Source organism: Dermacentor variabilis, chromosome 8 (assembly GCF_050947875.1).
Source record: "Dermacentor variabilis isolate Ectoservices chromosome 8, ASM5094787v1, whole genome shotgun sequence".
Classification (NCBI taxonomy): domain Eukaryota; kingdom Metazoa; phylum Arthropoda; class Arachnida; order Ixodida; family Ixodidae; genus Dermacentor; species Dermacentor variabilis.
This window is the reverse complement of record NC_134575.1, coordinates 99,288,091-99,308,691: the sequence shown is the minus strand read 5'-3', so window position 1 is coordinate 99,308,691 and position 20,601 is coordinate 99,288,091. Positions and strand designations below refer to the sequence as shown.

General features: G+C 46.0%; 2 protein-coding genes across 6 annotated transcripts in view; both read left to right on the top strand.

Moving 5' to 3' along the window:
• The first annotated feature begins 938 nt into the window (after window positions 1-938).
• The window catches only part of LOC142590459 (uncharacterized), a 47,710-nt gene continuing 28,047 nt past the window's right edge, over window positions 939-20,601 (top strand). For both annotated transcript variants that reach the window (XM_075702591.1, XM_075702590.1), the window contains exon 1: window positions 939-1,096. The gene's annotated coding sequence lies outside the window, so the exon portion shown is untranslated. The remainder of the gene's footprint in view (window positions 1,097-20,601) is intronic.
• Window positions 1,000-19,476, top strand: LOC142590460 (uncharacterized). Of its 4 annotated transcripts, none has more exons than XM_075702595.1 (6): window positions 1,000-1,102; window positions 13,767-13,991; window positions 14,516-14,644; window positions 14,709-14,956; window positions 16,056-16,137; window positions 17,842-19,476. In XM_075702595.1, exons 4-6 carry the CDS (start codon window positions 14,806-14,808, stop codon window positions 17,981-17,983), a joined length of 375 nt encoding a protein of 124 aa, XP_075558710.1. In that variant the 5' UTR covers window positions 1,000-1,102; window positions 13,767-13,991; window positions 14,516-14,644; window positions 14,709-14,805; the 3' UTR covers window positions 17,984-19,476. The 4 variants fall into 4 exon arrangements, with proteins under 4 accessions (XP_075558710.1, XP_075558711.1, XP_075558709.1 ...); XM_075702596.1 differs by having other exon boundaries at window positions 17,749-19,476; XM_075702594.1 differs by having other exon boundaries at window positions 14,709-15,176; window positions 17,749-19,476.

Here is a 20,601-nt window from a genome sequence, read left to right as displayed (position 1 = left end):
AATTGTCACCACCGCCGGGTTCTCAAGAAAGCACGGGTCACACAACGCAGATTCTGTACTGCCAGAGCTCACCGAGGCCAAAGCCGCACCGCCACTACTCACGGCTTTCCGCCAAGTAACACAGAACCTACAACCAACACATGAGCAATGTTGAACAACGCGCGGTCCAGAGAACGATCACGCCGAGGATGAACACGCCACGGCGTCGCTCGGCGCCAGCATCGCGCCTTCTCAAAAATCCCTAAACGATGCTGTCCCTAGGCACCTAGGATCAGGTCACGTGAGGGATTTTTGTACGACAAATAGACGTACGCCTCCGAAACCACTGAAACCGAAACTTCGACTGGTCGCTACAAGAAAGACTGCAAATAACTACCTGTCGTGCTCTGAAGTAAATGAGGTTTCATGGCGTGATTACTGGGTCATCAACTACTTATTAAGGCATAAAAAACCTCGTTGATTCTTTTTTGTGTCAGTACTCCTTTAATCACAGGACCACATTCCCGAAAGTAAGCCCTGGCACTTCTCAGTACTTCATACCTGTTGTACCCCCACAATGCCCTATTTTCATTATCCCGGGATCTCTTCGCCCTTTTGCTATTAGAGACTGTTCGTGCTTTTCTGTGTACATCTGTCCTTTGTTTATCCATACTACAGTGTGCTAGAACATCTTATTCTAGTTCACTATATCCATACCCCGAGTCCCCGAGCATACCGCTGGGCTTTACATACCGCCATAGAGTTTCTCACTATAGTAATGTAGTGAGAAACTCTATGCATACCGCGGCGCAGCAGCGCTAGATTTCCCTCTATGTAATATGGTGAGAAACTATGCCGATTCAAAGGAACGTCAAGTCGGTTCTTTATTCTATGGGGATGTGTCCACAGACATCATCATCATCATAACAATAATCAGACGGCGGCAGTAGCAGCGTGAGTTTGGTTGCAGTCATGGTCGCAGTGGTTTCATAGAATATACTGCTTTCGAAGGAAACAGCACACCGTCGTCGGGCCTACCCGGGCCTTTACCATTTTATCAGGCCGCACGGACACGTTGCCCAGCTGCCGGTGCTAACGCAACATATCTGGAACAAAGGTGACAGTAAGTGTTTTTTGGAGTTTTGCACGGTTACCTGTTCTTTTGCTATTGTAGGAACAACCGCGTTTGCGATTTCGTGCGGTATAACGTGGTCTCGAAATTTCAGCTAGCACGAAGCGGTTGATGCATCCTCGCAGAGGTCGCAGGATCGTCTATTCGTAAACTTCTGCAGTTCTCATGCGCTGCCCCTTGTTGAAACAGTAGAGTGCCACTGTTGGTAATGTGAAACAGCCGTGTGCTTAGTCGCGATGTGCCACCTCTCACGTGCCAACACTTGCATGTGCACTGAACTAGACTATGCGAATGTGCTGCGAATGTTGTCTCACGGGTCTTTCTTTCTCTCTGTTGCGACTATAGGCCATGCGTTCCTATATGCGTTTGTCACGGGATCGTTGTGCTATTGTGCTCGGCAGTGGTCAGGCACGTGGCTGCATTTCTTTCCCTTACTCACTGTTTAATAGTGATGACCACTTCAGCTGAAGTGTCAGCAGTTTCCATTTGTTGCTTTCGGATAGTGACAGGACGTTCCCTTCACATAAAGCTTGTTAGTGGCTCTATGTGTGAGCTGTGGAGTTGTGTCATGCTCTGTGTACGCGGTCAGCGAGCCGATGAACAAGTTCACTTCCCTGCTGCTGTCGCTTATGAGTACATTCGAAGGCAAACGTGCATAAGTGCACGAATCAGCTCATTGTACCTACGACCGTTGCTTTCTTTGTTCATGTTGTAACGGCATGTTTGTGCACACGAGAAGAAACGCTTGCAAGACGCTTAAGCTTTGCCTTTGAGTGGAACGCAATATCATTAAAAAAATGTCTGCTTCTCAAACTTCCCGGAAACTGCTGTTTGTGTAACCACAATGTTTTCGTGGAAATGCTGGTGGTGAATGCTGTGCACGTAGGTGAGCTTCCTGTATCTTTTTTTCTTCTTTCCCCCCCAATGGCTGGCGCCCTGCATGCGTGGAGCCGAGCGCCATATGGATGGTGTCGCATGGAACCGAGCGGGCCACCCCGCTCCTATGACAGACCTCAAACACCAACTGGAAAAGGGGCTTGAGCTTCTGCAGAACAAAATTTTTTCTCATATATTCAAACTACTGTCCAACACTGTCATGTCGGTAGGTTGTGTACAAGTCGTACTTTACGAATTTCTGGACGCATATTACTTTGAAAAATTCAATTATTTCAGTGATTTGTGTGCACCATGTGGAGGACCTGTGTGGTTTGGGACGATTTTTGCGCCACAGCCCCGTAATGCCGCAGTTCTGTCGATCGCGGCCACCGCCACCGCCAGCTCACTCGTCCGTCGCACACAGCAATTACTCAAGGAAGATAACTATGTCACGCTCCAGACCACCGCCCGCTCTGCTATCACTGCAGAGAAGCCAGTCTGTCTACTACTGGTATCCACGCTGCTACATGGGACTACGAGTGGAAAGCACCACGCCCAGGCAAAGGGGAACAGTCCATGATATCACTGACCACCTCACCGCCATTCAGTGGAGCCCTCGACGACTGTCCTGTTCGCTGTCGCCGCAGTGCCAACCATATGCCGGGCCAGCCCGGGGCAGTCTGTCAGCCATATCTGGAAAACTAAAAGCAAGGACCGATGGAGACGTGGTTGCTGTTCGTTGAACCAATGCCTCCTTTACTAGATGCCTGCAACATAAGCCGAGAAGCTGGTTCCTGCCGCTCCCCTCTTTCCTCCTCTCCAGCCGGGTGGGCTGCAAGCGCCAGCTGCGGTGGCTGCTGCAAACCTAAATCACGTAGCCCTGCCTCCGAGATTTCAGTGGCGTCTCTTGCGATCCTGGAGGCTGGACCTGCAGTCTCTCGTCAAGCCATTGGTCGAGCGCGCACCAGCCTAGTAATCGGCACCTGGGTTGGCAGCGAGCGCCGTCTCTTCGCAACTACCCTGAACTACGGGAACCTCCGCTCCAATGAGAAGACTAGCGACGCGGCAGACATCTAGTAAAGGAGGCATTGGTCGAACTGACAAAGGTCCTCCGCCGCCACCAGAGACGCCGAATAGACTATCTCGGTGACATATCGAGACACCGCCATGCCAACAAAGCCTGGAAGCAAACAATTTGCTGACAAAAGAAGACCAGTAAATGCAACATTCCGAACACCGGTCAACATGATGCAGTGGTGATTCATTGCCAAAAGAAAACTGCAGCGCAACACAAAAAAACCACCAAACTCGATGTGCTTCTCGACGGCCACACACCAGCCTCACAATTGCATACGTAGTAGAAATTGCAGAAACTAGCAATGCGTTTGACCTCTCGGATTCTGCCACATCTACCTCGACGACCATGTCCCAAACCAGACTTCGACATAAATCCAAGCTTCCCCATGAGTAAGCAGCAACAGCTCAAGGGCGATCTCCGATGATAAAAAGACTGCTTTTCGACGTCATTGAGGATTCGACAAACACCAGTTGCAAAACATCACATAATAACCAAATAGTGTGCACGGCGACTCTGCCAGAGCCCTTAACACATTTAGACGCGAGAATGTGAAGCTATAAGGCAGCAAGTCGATGAAATGCTGCATGATGACATCATTCAGACGTTGAGAAACCCGTGGGCATCTCCTGTAGTCTTGGTGAAGAAAAAGGATGGAACCCTACGTTTCTGCGTCAGTTATCCACTGAACAAGATAACAAAGGATGTATACCTCATACTAAAAAGATTTTGCACGAAAACAACACACACAAGAAAGACTACAACACCACGGGCGCTTGGTATGATGGGCGCTTGATGTATACCTTCTCCCACGGATAGAGGATACATTGGATTGGCTCTGCAACGCTTATACTTCTTGGCCTGTGCTTCTATTACGGGCTCTTTGTAATGTACTTTCAAGAATTGCAGGGCCATTAACCTATCCCACAAAGTCGGACGTTGACATTAAATGGGAAACGCGGTAGGAAGAAGCAATTTAGGAGCTGAAACTAAGGCTGCAGTCACCACCAGTGCTTTCACATTTTGATGAAGACGCCGAGATGAAAGTCATACCGACACTAGGCCTCGGTGTTGCACTTCTCCAAAGGAAGGATGGAGTTGAAAATGTAATAGCTGAAGCTAGCCGATCACTGTCGAAAGTGGAAGCGAATTATTCTGTGGCGTAGAAAGTGTGCCTTACGATCATTTGGGCTACAGCGGCATTTTGGCCTTCCGATATAGCAGGCACTTCAAAATGGTGCCACCAAGCCTTGTGTTGACTGGAAAACTTAAAGGGTCCTTCTGATTGCCTAGCACGATGGAGTCTCAGACTAAGGAATTTGACATCACCGTAGTCTGTAAGTCTGGACTGAAGCATTCTGATGGTGAGTGCCTGTTGCTGGTGAGTGCCCAACAGACCTGCCACTGCAAGGTGAACTGGATGATTATATCTTCCTTAGAACAATAAGCTCAGACAACATTGCGAAGCACCAGCAAGCGGATCCAGAGCTAAAAAGTCTTGCTGAGTACTTGGAAGTCCAGGCTGAATTTACTTCGAGAGTATTTAGGTGTGAATTGCTGTTGTTTTCCTTGCGAAACAATGTCCTGATGAACTTTCCCCAACCCGTGCAGACTACCTCCTCATTGTGCCCGCAGCACTCTATTCAGAAATAGTGCTTGCACTGCATGATAAGACAGCCAGTCACCTTATGCTTTCCTGTACACTTGCAAGAAACAACAGTATTATTGGCCATGCCTCACTGTCGATGTCGCCCTGTATGTGAAAACATGCCGTGACTGCCATCCACATAAGACACCGCCGACAAGGCGAGCGGGATTACTACTTCCAACCAAGTCTTCTTTCTGACCATGTCAGCAGATCATGATGGATCTGTTCGGACCCTTTCCGACCTCAACATCAGGAAATAAGTGGATCGTCATGGCAATGGAATACCTTACACCCACTTCGCTGAAACGAAGGCTCTGCCAAAGGTAGCCCAGTCAAAGTAGCAAAATTCTTTGTCAAGAACTTCCTGCTGCAACAAGGTGCTCCAGAAGTCCTCATCATCGAAAGAGGAACAGCCCACAAAGGAAATCATGTTGTTCAAGCTGGTTTACGGAAGGAACGCGACGATGACTCTAGATGCCACGCTGCCACACGTCACAGACGAAGTGTATCTCGATGTCGCCGCCTATCTTCGGTGCGCCGAAGCCTGACAGCTCACCCGCCTGTACATTGAGAACCAGCAGAGGACTGATGGCCGGCACTACAATCTTCGACCGCCTCCAGCCCAGCGACCGTGTTTGGGTCTAGACTCCCATACGTCGACAAGAACTTAGTGAGAAACTGCTAGTACGCTATTTCGAACCCTACAAGATCATCCGATGTATTGGTACTCTCGACTATAAGGTTATGCCAGACGGCATTTCACAATTACAGCAGTGCTGCGCGAGACCTGAAGTTGTCCATGTGGTGCATCTTAAACCTTTCTACATCATCATCATCATCATCATCAGCCTGGTTACGCCCACTGCAGGGCAAAGGCCTCTCCCATACTTCTCCAACAACCCCGGTCATGTACTAATTGTGGCCATGCCGTCCCTGCAAACTTCTTAATCTCATCCGCCCACCTAACTTTCTGCCGCCCCCTGCTACGCTTCCCTTCCCTTGGGATCCAGTCCGTAACCCTTAATGACCATCGGTTATCTTCCCTCCTCATTACATGTCCTGCCCATGCCCATTTCTTTTTCTTGATTTCAACTAAGATGTCATTAACTCGCGTTTGTTCCCTCACCCAATCTGCTCTTTTCTTATCCCTTAACGTTACACCTATCATTCTTCTTTCCATAGCTCGTTGTGTCGTCCTCAATTTGAGTAGAACCCTTTTCGTAAGCCTCCAGGTTTCTGCCCCGTAGGTGAGTACTGGTAAGACACAGCTATTATATACTTTTCTCTTGAGGGATAATGGCAACCTGCTGTTCATGATTTGGGAATGCCTGCCAAACGCACTCCAGCCCATTCTTATTCTTCTGATTATTTCCGTCTCATGATCCGGATCCGCCGTCACTACCTGCCCTAAGTAGATGTATTCCCTTACGACTTCCAGTGCCTCGCTGCCTATTGTAAATTGCTGTTCTCTCCCGAGACTGTTAAGCATTACTTTAGTTTTCTGCATATTAATTTTTAGACCCACTCTTCTGCTTTGCCTCTCCAGGTCAGTGAGCATGCATTGCAATTGGTCCCCTGAGTTACTAAGCAAGACAATATCATCAGCGAATCGCAAGTTACTAAGGTATTCTCCATTAACTTTTATCCCCAATTCTTCCCAGTCCAGGTCTCTGAATACCTCCTGTAAACACGCTGTGAATAGCATTGGAGATATCGTATCTCCCTGCCTGACGCCTTTCTTTATTGAGATTTTGTTGCTTGCTTTATGGAGGACTACGGTGGCTGTGGAGCCGCTATAGATATCTTCCAGTATTTTTACATATGGCTCATCTACACCCTGATTCCGTAATGCCTCTATGACTGCTGAGGTTTCGACTGAATCAAACGCTTTCTCGTAATCAATGAAAGCTATATATAAGGGTTGGTTATATTCTGCACATTTCTCTATCACTTGATTGATAGTGTGAATATGGTCTATTGTTGAGTAGCCTTTACGGAATCCTGCCTGGTCCTTTGGTTGACAGAAATCTAAGGTGTTCCTGATTCTATTTGCAATTACCTTAGTAAATACTTTGTAGGCAACGGACAGTAAGCTGATCGGTCTATAATTTTTCAAGTCTTTGGCGTCCCCTTTCTTATGGATTAGGATTATGTTAGCGTTCTTCCAAGATTCCGGTACGCTCGAGGTCATGAGGCATTGCGTATACAGGGTGGCCAGTTTCTCTAGAACAATCTGTCCACCATCCTTCAACAAATCTGCTGTTACCTGATCCTCCCCAGCTGCCTTCCCCCTTTGCATATCTCCTAAGGCTTTCTTTACTTCTTCCGGCGTTACCTTCGGGATTTCGAATTCCTCTAGACTATTTTCTCTTCCATTATCGTCGTGGGTGCCACTGGTACTGTATAAATCTCTATAGAACTCCTCAGCCACTTGAACTATCTCATCCATATTAGTAATGATATTGCCGGCTTTGTCTCTTAACGCATACATCTGATTCTTGCCAATTCCTAGTTTCTTCTTCACTGTTTTTAGGCTTCCTCCGCTCCTGAGAGCATGTTCAATTCTATCCATATTATACTTCCTTATGTCAGCTGTCTTACGCTTGTTGATTAACTTCGAAAGTTCTGCCAGTTCTATTCTAGCTGTAGGGTTAGATGCTTTCATACATTGGCGTTTCTTGATCAGATCTTTCGTCTCCTGCGATAGTTTGCTGGTATCCTGCCTAACGGAGTTACCACCGACTTCCATTGCACACTCCTTAATGATGCCCACAAGATTGTCGTTCATTGCTTCAACACTAAGGTCCTCTTCCTGAGTTAAAGCTGAATACCTGTTCTGTAGCTTGATCTGGAATTCCTCTATTTTCCCTCTTACCGCTAACTCATTGATCGGCTTCTTACGTACTAGTTTCTTCCGTTCCCTCCTCAGGTCTAGGCTAATTCGAGTTCTTACCATCCTGTGGTCACTGCAGCGCACCTTGCCGAGCACGTCCACATCTTGTATGATGCCAAGGTTAGCGCAGAGTATGAGGTCTATTTCATTTCTAGTCTCGCCGTTCGGGCTCCTCCACGTCCACTTTCGGCTATCCCGCTTGCGGAAGAAGGTATTCATTATCCTCATACTATTCCGTTCCGCAAACTCTACTAATAACTCTCCCCTGCTATTCCTAGTGCCTATGCCATATTCCCCCACTGCCTTGTCTCCAGCCTGCTTCTTGCCTACCTTGGCATTAAAGTCACCCATTAGTATAGTGTATTTAGTTTTCACTCTCCCCACCGCCGATTCCACATCTTCATAGAAGCTTTCGACTTCCTGGTCATCATGACTGGATGTAGGGGCGTAGACCTGTACAATCTTCATTTTGTACCTCTTATTAAGTTTTACAACAAGACCTGCCACCCTCTCGTTAATGCTATAGAATTCCTGTATGTTACCAGCTATATTCTTATTAATCAGGAATCCGACTCCTAGCTCTGTTCTATCCGCTAAGCCCCGGTAGCACAGGACGTGCCCGCTATTTAGCACTGTATATGCTTCTTTCGGCCTCCTAACTTCACTGAGCCCAATTATATCCCATTTACTGCCCTCTAATTCCTCCAATAGCACTGCTAGACAGACTCGCCTCACTAGATAACGTTCTAGCGTTAAACGTTGCTTTCTACGCCCACTGACAAACTTAGGGACTTTGTTTCCTTTTTTTCTTCATCATTATTCGGGGTTTTCTTTCTGCTTTCATGTTTGTTGCAGCATTGGAGCATTGCTTTTTCAGATGGGGGCATGTCATGTGTGAACCCCTTCGCTGCCGCCCGCGGTGCGCGTGTGCGGGCCATCCGTACCGTGAATTTTTTCATAGAATGTGCGCGCGTGCCTCGCACTCACCTTTCTGTGCGTCATGAGCGCCTAAGCAAAATATTTTCTGGACACTTATAAAAATACTTTGATTGCCATTTGAGAGTGTTCCCACTTTATTCTGTGAGGTTTTTTTGAAGTCACAGGCGTTTCGCCATGTGAAAAATCTTGAAGCGCTCAGGCATGTCCAGAGCAGAACCACACTTTTAGCACTCCCAGCAGCTTTCACTTTTTTTTTTCCTTTAGCCTTATACACCTGGCATTGCCTTGAGGCGGCTCATCGCTGTCGCTATCAAATATCCAATGTTTCACGCTCGTGAAGAGCCCGTTGTCCGCTAGGCGCCGCCATTTATTCTTCCGCCAGAAAGTATCACGAAAAAAAAAAATACGACAACATAAAAAACTGCATTCAAATGACACAGCTCAGTACTGCCATCTCTCAGTAATATATCCAAGCATCTTCAAATAAGGTGATAAGTGCTGCCGTCCATCAAGAGCTTCAGAAAATCCTAAAATAGCAGCCTGGCGATTCGCCGGCTTCGGCAACATTGCCATTGCACATTGACACAAGGGTGACAATCGGCCACCAGACCTGAGCCTCCAGGGCTCAGGAAAATGACCCAATCTTTCTGCTTTCATGTTTGGTGGCGGCATCGGAACTATGCTTTTTCAGAAGGGGGTATGTGATGTATGAAGTGCAAGAATATAGTGCCGTGGTAGGAGAAGAAAAGAAGAGAACTACAAAGAGGGTAGATGCAGAGGCAAATCCACTGCTTAATGGAAGAAGACGACATCGAGGAGCATCAAGCATCTGAACATGTGGCGCCAAAAGGTAAAAGGAAAATGACCCAATCTTTAAAGTGAACGGAGTTCACAGGGGCCAATCAGGTAAGGACAAATAGGCCACAGCGGCAGGAAAACGAGGCGCGTGAGCAGAAGAGGGGGAGAGTTTGAAGAAGCGACACAAGGGTGACGATCGGCAACCAGACCTGAGCCTCCAGGGTTTCACCTGACCGAGGCCTCCTGCCATCCTGTTCCCAGGCGTCGCTACTCTACCCAAACACGGACGACTACCCGAGGTCGGCGAACTTATGAACCCGCAGGCAGAGGGCGAGCAGTCGGGCTACGGGCCCAAGTTTGCGCCCAGCTACCCGGCCGAAATGCCGCCTCCATCTGCTCATGCCGCCGAGCTGCCTGCATCCACTCCAAGCCGGAGCTGCCACACTCTGGCCGTTGGCCTGTCAGTCAACTACATCGACACTTTGGTGTCGATGTAGTTGACTTTATCAATGCCACTTTCGCTGCCTCGTCTCCGCCCCTTCGCGTCAAACTGTTCCGTGCATTCACAGTCATAGTCTGTCCCTAACTGAAGGGGTACTGGTACTGGTACTTTTATAGCTCTGAGTCTGTTTATTTTGTGTGTTCCTCTCCACCCTAGCTGCATTAAATGTTTTGTCTGTGCTTTGCAACAAATGGCTTTGTCCTCAATTTAGTTCTCGGAGGCTCCACCTCAGGAAACTATCTCCAACAATTAAAGACAACTTCCATCACAAATTGGCGTCCGCGACAGGACATAGTCATTAATTCTTTTTATGTGGTTAATTGAAGATCTTGAAACCATGAATAGCACCCCAGAGTTATTGCTCTTCGAGAATGCATGGGGCTCAAGGGAGCTGAGTTGAAAGCATGGTGCCCGAGGAAAGGGCTGCGGAACGAGAGGCTAAAAAGCAGGAACAATAGGTTAAAAAAGAGGAGATAGAACTTGAATGGGACGCTAACCATCATATTCATAAATGCATCTTGAAGCCTATGCTTGACTTGGTATAAATAACACCTGGTGTGAACGCGCCCAAGACGCTGATTACTGTTCCTTTGGTGCATTCACAACAGGCGTCACATGCATTTCTGAATACGGGGATAAAATGCAGCTTCTAGAACGGGAACACGAATTGGAAGAGAGAAACGTGCAGTTACGACTAAATGTTGCAGAAGCTGATGGCAGGCATTGAGAAAGAAATCAGCAGCAGTTGGAGGTGATAGGGAGAACATTTCAGCTGCGTATCAAGGTCATGGAAGGGGAAAGGGCACATGCACTGAGAGAGAGATTCGCTAAGTTGAGTCGTGCACAAGCTCTGTCAAGCAAGTGTTTGACGCGCGCTCCAATTGGAGCATTTCCGAATCTCCATCCAGTGACTGCCTCTGGTAACCGTCCGTGCTCGCGAAGAGTAGCGACGCCTGGAAACAGGATGGCAGGAGACACCGGTTGGGTGAATCCCTGGAGGCTAGGGTCGAGGCCTCGTTTTTCTGCCACTCTGGCAGATTTGTCTTTGCCTGATTGGCCTTTAAGAACTCCATGCACTTCACCAATGAGGTCATTTTCCGGTTGTTTTATCTTTTCGCACCATGCGTTCGCATGCTTGACGCACCTTGACCTTGTCCTCTTCCATTCAGCACTGGATTCACCTCCGCGCGCACACTCTTTGTCGTTCTTTTCTTCTACCACGGCACTAATTTACACACTTCACACATCACTGGGCATTGACATATGTGCTTGTTTATCTTTCTCCAGTGACTGCTTTTTCACCAGCTAACAAATGTTAATCATCATCGCGTAAGGCAAGATGCGTGTGCATGATTTAGAACTTGCTTGAAGGTTATCATTGATTCTATCTGTTGTGTATGTCCTCGCTGAACTGTGTATAATCGGATTGCATGTGTGACATGAATTGTGTAGTAGTTTCTGTAAACCACATGGGCACTAGTGATGGCACTGGAACCTTCGACAAGTGATGTATAAAAGCTGATGTGCTGCACTTGCTGGTCAGATTTCGATGATTGCCGACTGTGTTCGTCGTTATTGTTCTTTTTTGAGCATAGTCAGTTTTTGTGGGCACAAGTTCGCCCAATAAAAGCTAGTTTCGTCATTGACAGTTTCGCTGCTGTTTTCTGCATCCTCACTACTACGCGACAGTATCATGTGTGTAACTTTGCATTCGTCATCGACATTGTAAAAGCACGATAGATAGTATAATACACAGTTAGTGCGTCGGCCTTAGTTTTTGTCTGTGCTGTTTTTAGGATATCAATTATGAACTACCCAGACAAACTCTGCACACCCTTGATGTTTGCAGCTAAAATAACTTTTTCCCTGGTTGTTTGGAGTGTGTGTTTCACTTTGTGACAGTTATATGGTGAAGTGCTCTAGGACCAGATTCCTGGATATGTGTACAGTCAGACTAATTTGTTTTATTGTGCTACTGCTATCTTTACAGCTTCTGCTGGTATTAGTTGTGCCATGACGATCTGGGTGCAATCGCACAAACAGCTCGCTTTTCCATTCATTCACTTGCCCTCTTGTGATTCGTTGGCACCTGCGCATTCGTCACGGCTGCCTTAGTGGTGGGGTGGGAACACAAAATCCACATACGTCATGGCTGTTAATGGCTAAATGGTTAAAGAATTAATGGCTGTTACCATAGTAGTGATAGTAGCAGATGATGCACCTGTCGTGTAGTGTCGTTGCTTGCCCAACAGAGTGGCTTTGGCACAGGTGCCATTTTCTGAGATTAATATGCAACCCACCATCGCAGAATGTTAGCAGTGTTAATTATTGAAAACAACTGAAAACGCTGTGAAAGCATAAGGCGTGGCTGCGCTGTGATAAATACAAATGCCATTCTTTTCTAATTGTTGAATGATATGAGCGCATGTATTGAGAATGCTCGCCATTTCACGCTGTGCTTACGTAACCGTGTTCCGTGTTTGGCACTTGCGAGTCACAGTGGCCGCTCCTATTGTCGCACTTTTGGAGTCTCTCAGCCACCCTCGGTGACGCATCTTTCGCAATGCATTTGACGAGTTCATGGAGGAAGAGTTTTGTGGGCAGGTCAGGCTCTTAAAGAGCACTGTGTGATGCCTCTGCGAATAATTGAAGGACGCCGTCGGTGGCCTTTGGACCGGTGGCATCACGATGCGAGAGAAGGTCTTTTGTGCTCTCCGTTTCATCATGACGGGTAGCTTCCAAACATCCACCGGCATCGAAAAATTAATCTCCATGGGGCAGGGTTACATGAGCGAGAGTACAGTCGCAGACTGATTTTTCGGACCCCAAACAAAAATTTGGACATGCTCGATTATTTGGTCTGCTTCGCGGCACTGCCATTTGCCCCATAGACCGTAATGTATAACAACTGCCGAAAGTTCGGACACCTTGCAACCTCTCGTCTGATTTTTCGAACACTCCTTGAGCCAACTCGATCGAGAACACCATGCACCGACTCTGACCGATGCATGGTTCGACTTGCTGAATGCCATTTTTGTTTTGAACGGAGGCTCCTTGCTGCCCCACGAAGCGGCACTACTGCAAATATCCGCTCATCATCATCGTTCCTGCCTGGTTCGTGGCTACAGCAGTTCCAGTGTCAGCTTAGTAAGCCATATCAAGACAATCCAGCAGCTGATTTGTTTATTTCTTCGTGCCTGACGCTGCGAGTAGGCCACGTTTTTCGTTTGTGCGACTGGTGTCGGCGTGACGGCGTGGTGATGTTTGCTTTGTGTGCTGTGTCAAGATTGCAGTGATACAATGTGGCATATGGAAACATCGCGTCAAGTGTCTAATGGCGCCGACAGTGCCCGCGCAGACTGTGCTGGGGAATGCTGGCGAGCGGGTGCCGGGAGGCCTAAGATTTGTCGCCTTCCGATGTGCTCCCTACTGACGAGGAAAATGTTCTGCTGAGACCTGCGCAGTGGTTGCATTGGCATTCCGGACACCGTCTCGTTTGACAGTTTCACAGGTGCTAACACTGCTGTACTGAAATGCGCAGAACTCGACGACAGCGAGATCATTCGTCAGGTTTCTGCTGCACCGCCGGACGATGACTCCGAGTCAAAAGATGACGCACCATGTGCTATGCTGCCGTCGCATGCGTTGCGTGTACAAGCAGTGACTGGGCTTTCAGCTGCCTGTAGTGACCGCACGACCCTCTCCGAGATTCAGGCTTATCTTATTGCTCGTAAACCAAACAGCATGCAACAGCGCATTCACGATTTCTTCAAGCCTACTGCGGAGCGTGAATAAGTGCGTGGAAATAAAGCATTTCTTTTTTTTTTCTTAATCTGCTTTTTTGGACACCTGTTTATTCGGACATTTCCGCAGTCCCCATGAGGTCCGAATTAACGGTCGGCGACTGTATTCACGTGGTTGCAGATGGAATAACCGCAGTGGGCTGGCAACAGGGCTGGGTGAGCTTCTCGCTGACACCAGCCGGTAAGGCTAGCACAAACCCGGCCTTTTCGGATTGCGCTCTCGTTCCCGATGTCGTGGCCTGTGTCGGCGGCATGCTCATAGCCATAAAAGCCTGAAGGATTCAGCTCGGGCGAGTCTGCGGGCTTCGTGTCAAGGAAAGGCTTCTACGCCTTGAATACCGTGGTCGTAAGTACTCTTGATAGCCGTTTATTGCACGCTTTCTAGCTTTATGGCAGTTTACCAGTTTTATGTAATGTCTTCATAGTGTGCACAACACAGATGTCACGTAACGCACTACCGATCGTGATCGAGTCCATTCGGATTTGAATTTCTTGGTCGAGATTTGCTCATTGCTCAAGCTGTGGGAGGGAGGTAATCACGGTTGAGAATTTTGAACCAGATCAGATCGATCGCGATCGATAGTGGCCATGCGACACCAGTATAAGTACGCATTGAGCGAAAAAGGCCTATGATGAGCATTAATTCATAAATCTCTTGTGGATGTTGGTTTTCGCACATTCCTTGCACTGATGTAAAGTGTGAGAAAGAATGCTGGTGGAAGTGGAAAATCATGAATAAACCAGACTGGTGCAGAAACATTTTATTAAGACTTTATTCAGCGATCGGCAAGACAATGTGAAATACAGCAAGATTCCAGCTCGAATTCATTATTCTCAACCACCTTTTAACCCATTTGTTCTGCTCTCCAGGTGTGTGACTCCAACATGCACATTGTGGAAATGGATTGCCGCCTTCCCTGATCCTGCCACGACTCGTATGTCTGGAGGCACTCTTAGGCCGCCTCACCGCTAACATTTGACATAGCGAATTCATGCTTGGTGAGTGCTGCAGACATGTTGCAGTCAGTGAATTATATTACACAGTTATATTTACAACATGCAGGACACTTTTGTACAGTGGCTGCTCAGACCTGTGCCAGGTCATCCAGGCACCCACACTCTGGAGGGGCGCTACAACCGGGCCCGTGCCTCCACGAGGGATGTTGCAGAGTGGAGCACTGCCATTTGGAAAGCAACGTTCCAGTGCCCTCCTGTATCAGCCTAAGGATGCAGTCACAATTTTGGCAGCTTGTGCTGCTCTCCACAAGATTACTTTGAAGGCTGGGGAGCCAGAGCTGGAAGACAGTGATGGTGAGGATGAGGAGAACGAGCCACTGCAGCAAGGGCAACTGCAAATAGGGCATGTCATTATTGCAAGGACCCCACACGTGCCAGCAGTAATCACCCAGAGAGTTGCTCATGAGGGCAAAGTAGTTGAGGAGCGAGGTAATCAACCTCTTCTCAGTGGCCCCTACCTGGCGCACAACTCAACTTTCGTGAGCTACACTGCCGGCTCAGGCAGCAACAGCAGGTTTGTCATCCAGTATTTCCATAAATCCAGGTAAGATCTCCGACATAGGCCTGAAAAGACAAACCTAATTATGTTCTTGAAATAACTGAAAAAATTGCCCTTGAATAGCAGGATTGAATTGAAATTATTTATGTGCAAGGCATATTCAAAAATGTTTGTACTGATTAATCCTGAAATCTCCAGTGGGGATCTTGACAGGGTGTGTTACACCAACAAAAGGTATAGAAACAAGGGAACAGGTATGTTAAAGAAGACGTGTTGTTAGGCAAGAGGATGGGAATGAAAATTCATAGAGAATACAATGAATGGCACAAGTACCTGAGTGCTTGTACTGTTGTCTCTCTTTTCATGTTAGTATTTTTTTCTTTTGTAACTTCATTCTTAAATAAGTACAAACAGAATACAAAGCAAAACACTGTTATATCAGGGAATACTGAAAACAAAACAGAAAGCAATATGTTTTACACCAAGACACATCATACTATTTAAACTTAATTTTGTGCATCCCTGTAGCCAGCTGGACAGATTGGTTGAAACTTCAGAACAACTATTGGGTTCACATCGCAATAGGCACATTGTTGGTAAAGTATTTTCAGTCAGCGTGAAGCAAACGAAAGAAGTCTGGAAGCTGAAGGAAATGTTTTGTACTTCAATGTACTTCATGGCTTAAATTATGTAAACTTGGTCCTATCGCCCACAAAAGAAAAAAAAAACATTTAAAGGACTGCCAGCACATGTTCTGTATTCACATACATCCCACATACAACATTTGTCATATTGTAACGTGTTATGAAATATGCCACAATGTGCTGGACTAATGTTGCATATGTGGTTACGCTGATAGACTTGATTAAAGCACATATGAATGTCCTCTTACAGATGTGCTGCTGGACCGGAAACCCTGCCCCACGTGTGTGCATCACATGATATCCCAGCGGTTTGAACTACTCTTAAATATCAGGTGTAGTAAAGCACTTTATAGATGCAGCTTCTCATATATATAATTACATGGAAGTACAAGCAAAAATATTACGGCAGGAGCCTATGTGGCTAGTCAGAAGGGCTTTGCGTAACGCTTATGGCTGTGTCATTACAAAAGTGGTAAGCGCGCAATCAAAAAACATCATGCAAACCTGACTAGCTTTTTGTACTTCTATACAAATGGGAGAAATAACATGACATAGCTGAGAACGGCATGACTAAGACAATGTTTTTCTGCGTGCACAAGGCATCAGCTGCTTGCTGGAGAATCCTCTTCAGGCTACAAATGATTTTCATTCAAGAGTGAGGTTCACTGTATTTCACATCTAGCATATTTGGAAAGCACCCATCTAGTTTCTTAAAGTACATGCTGGATGTGGAACCTAGCGAAAAAAAGAAAAAATATGAGACTATCATGGCTGACACCTAACTCATTTTACTCAAATACCTTAAATGTATTATTAGAAACCAACAAACAGTGACACCAAGGACAACATAGGGGAAATCACTTGTTCTTAACAAAGGAAATAAAGAAACAATAAATTAATGGAAATGAAAGTGGATGAAAAAACAACTTGCCGCAGCTGAAGAACAATCCCGCAACCTTCGCATTTCACATGCGATGCTGTACCAATTGAGCTACCGAAGGTTGTGGGATCGTTTTCCAGCTGCGGCAAGTTGTTTTTTCATCCACTTTCATTTCCATTAATTTATTGTTTCTTTATTTCCTTTGTTAAGCACAAGCGATTTCCCCTATGTTGTCCTTGGTGTCAGTGTTTGTTGGCTTCTTACGATATGACTAATAAAAACTGGGCCCCTCAGTTAACCCCCTTTCTTGTTTATTACATAACGAAGGTCTTGAATCTGGCAACATTGATGCCTTCAGGTAGCATATGTGGGTTTATTGACCGGTTGCCTTCACCCGAAAAGATCACATTCTTGTGACGCCTGTGGCAGAAAGGATGTTCCACGTCCGCTGCCAAAGTGCATGAGTGGTGGCACTGGCTAACACTCCCAGGGTTCTAGAAGAAAACATAAATACCAAAGAAAGTGGTTGGGGAAAACGGCGCCGCCGTAGCTGAATTGGTAGAGCATCGCACGCGGAATGCGAAGGTTGTGGGATCATTCCCCGCCTGTGGAAATTTGTTTTTTCATCCACTTTAATTTCCATTAATTTATCTATTTATTAAGCGCAGGAATTTCTGCTATGTTGTCCTTAGTGTCACTGTTTGTTGGCTTCTTATGATATGACTAATAAAAATGGGGCCCCTCGGTTAACCCCCTTTCTTCTCGTTTAAACATATTATTGAAACGTGCATTAAGAACACATTGTAAAGTTATACCAGTAGTATGTAATTTTATGTGCACTTAACTGAAATAAGGTAACTGTTTTTATTTGTAGTGTATTTGTAGTGTAGTGTAAAAATATTGTGAGAACGGCCAAAATGAGATCAGCAGAAATTTTTGTAATTAATTTAAATGAATAAATACATAGAAGGTAATAAGCCTGCTAATTTACATGGCGATAAATTAAATAATAAGGATGTCACAAAATATACAACAGTTAAAATCTACCGCTGCCTTCTTGCAGCCACCGTCTTCTGCATGAGCAGGGCCAGCAGCTGTAAAAGCTGGCCCACTAGCCACACTGCCTCAGCCACTTGCTCTGCCTGCCTCTCAACAGCAGCCATGACCTGCTCGGTTGCTGCAGCCAGCTATGCAATGCCCTGGCGAACACCACGAAGGAGATCATTACATTGGGATCCAATACCACTGAATCGGACAAACACTTCTACGACAAAGTGACCTATATAATGAAGGAATAATTCTGTTCCGGTTCTAGTGCGAAGTGTGCAGTATGCGAGCTTTACAATGAAGTGACCTGCATAATGAATGATTTTGGAAGCCCCAAGCATTTAGTTATAAAGGTGTTCAACTGTATGTGTACTCATTCAGAATACCACATGTTCATCAAAAACACTGTCAGTTTTAGCTTAGAGATGCAGACAAGAACAAACACTTTCTGTATTGGTGTTGTCTCTGTCTGCACTCTGAACTGGCTATGTCATGGCACATGTTTTTTGTTGTTTTTCATGTAGATCCACAACCAAATTCCAATACCACTTGTATTTTTAAGCTATCACATGGCTGGGAAGTTCGTGCATGACATAGAAACTAGTTCGGGATTGTGAATGAGCAAGTGATGAAGACATTTTATCTCTTTAGAAAAAAAAACACTAGGCCCACTGTTTGCATTTTGTTGTATAAGAACACGTTGTGGAGACTGTGCGGAAATAGTTATTCAAGCATTGCGAGTACAGTTCTTTCACCAATACAGTTCTTCCACTTTGGGACCCTCGTCTGTATATTTGTCATGTAATTACTTCTCTTTTTGGAACCAATAAATCTGAATCTGTCATACTGCCATTATGCGTAATGTTTCCTGTACTTCTAGAGCAAGGCACGAACTTCAGATTTGGTTGAAATAGGTAAAGTTATGGATGTATTGTGTGGCAAAGCTTCCTTGTTTTTGCCTTAACTACGAGCATTGCAAATTATTTATGAACCCTCTTTTTCTTTGTTTTTCAATAGTTTGTTGGGGTTTCTGTTCGTGTTCTCCAGGGTCCTCAATGAACTAAGCAAGACATAGTGTTCATATTTTGATAAAATAAAGCAAATTTTCGGGGTGATCTGCAGGATAAACTTAAGGTATGAGATAGCTACAGCCTTTGCAATTAATTATGAAGGCAAAGGGTCCTAGCATTGTAGGTGCGTTTTGCAAACACCGCACAATTTCCCCTGCTGCCTTGGGAAAACTATCCCAATCAGCATGTGCGATCAAACGTGTGCTGCAATTACAGTGTATGCGATACATTTGTTTAGCTAATACTTGAAAGCTCGCGGCCAATGTTTTAAATGAGTAAGCCATGTGCTAGGACTTCTTAAAGCATGGGATTTAATTACTACAGGCAACTTTCCATATTGTGGAACTGCTTAAAAGTAACAGCCTTAGTGGAAACTGTAATCTCTTAAGCCATTGCTGTGTGACTAATTGCAAGTGTCCAAGATATCTGGTCCACCCAGGCATACCCTGTTTGAGGAACTGCTACTGTGATGAATGTGTATGAAGCTGTTAGATTGTGTGACTGATGACAAGTGCTGATGTTTATGACCATGTATATAAAGTAGAGTGACGTCCTTGTCGGTCTCCCTCAGTCCTTCGTAATTTTATTTTTCAATTCAGCTGTTCAAACTTGTGTTAGTCATGTATGTGAGCTTATGTCTTTCTGTACGGCCCATAAAATTGCTCAAACTTCATTACACCTGTCTACTGTCATTCTATTATGCTCCACCATATAAGCAGACAAGGACACATGTACTTCATTTCTTTCATCATTCTGCACGGCACTCTTAGCATAATTGTTGGCCAGGCATGGACCAGAACCTCCCGTTGTGAAACTCGAATAGGTCTGCAAGGCCGACGTACTTGGTATGGCCGGCCTGGTTAAAAATTAACATGTTCTGATGAACTAAACACACAACTGCGTTATGTCCAGGGCATCAAAGCTGTGGCATTTCAGGACTGGTCTTTTCACTTACTGCTTCTCGCAGAGCTGGGGCCAGCCATTGGCTGTGGGGCCATGGCTCTGGAGGGCCCTCTGGCTGCTGCAGTGCTCCTACATTGGTTGAAAAGAGTACATTCGTTCAATGGGTAGAGTAGAAAGAGTTTGGGCTCCTTATAGATGTAACAGTATTACAAAGGAGAGGCAACTGGGAAGAAGCTTACTTTCACGTGAAAGGCCGCTCTTGCCAGCTGTAATGGCCACTGCTTACTCGGTTACCATGGTCACCTTCACAGTGGGCTACTTAGGTACGAGACATTAAGAATCAGTTTTGAGAAGTTTGCCTAATGTCCTATGTCCAGTATGCAGCTAACACAGTGTTACGACAACACAGAAGCAATCTCATGAAATTCCATCAGTAAATTGTCTTGTGCATGCCAGCAGTGTCCACGTGCACATAAACAGAGAATAACTATATCTGTTATACCAGTGCCGCATGGGCACTTTCAGTTGGGATAAAGTTTCTCGATTGGGGTCGCAATTAAAAGCACCCTGCATTACTGTGGTAGAACATTGTCTACATGGTGCGGTGTACATGACAAGGTTGCCATAAAAATGCTGGTGCGTCTGCCTGTTTTTGCTGCATTTATCGACAGTTGACCTTGTCAAGCGGCTGAGGAAGAGACTCGCACACGCCTGCCACCTTGGAGGCGGCGACAAGTTGTAGGATGCAGCCACGAAGGCCGGGCAGGCGGCTTCCACCTATGCCATTGCAATTACGAACAGCATTGTAAACATTGCGAGCAATAGAACCACTCCTCACAATCACCTCTGGCTTGCGGAAACTGGGGTGGCATCTTGGCAAGAGAAAAAAATCTTTC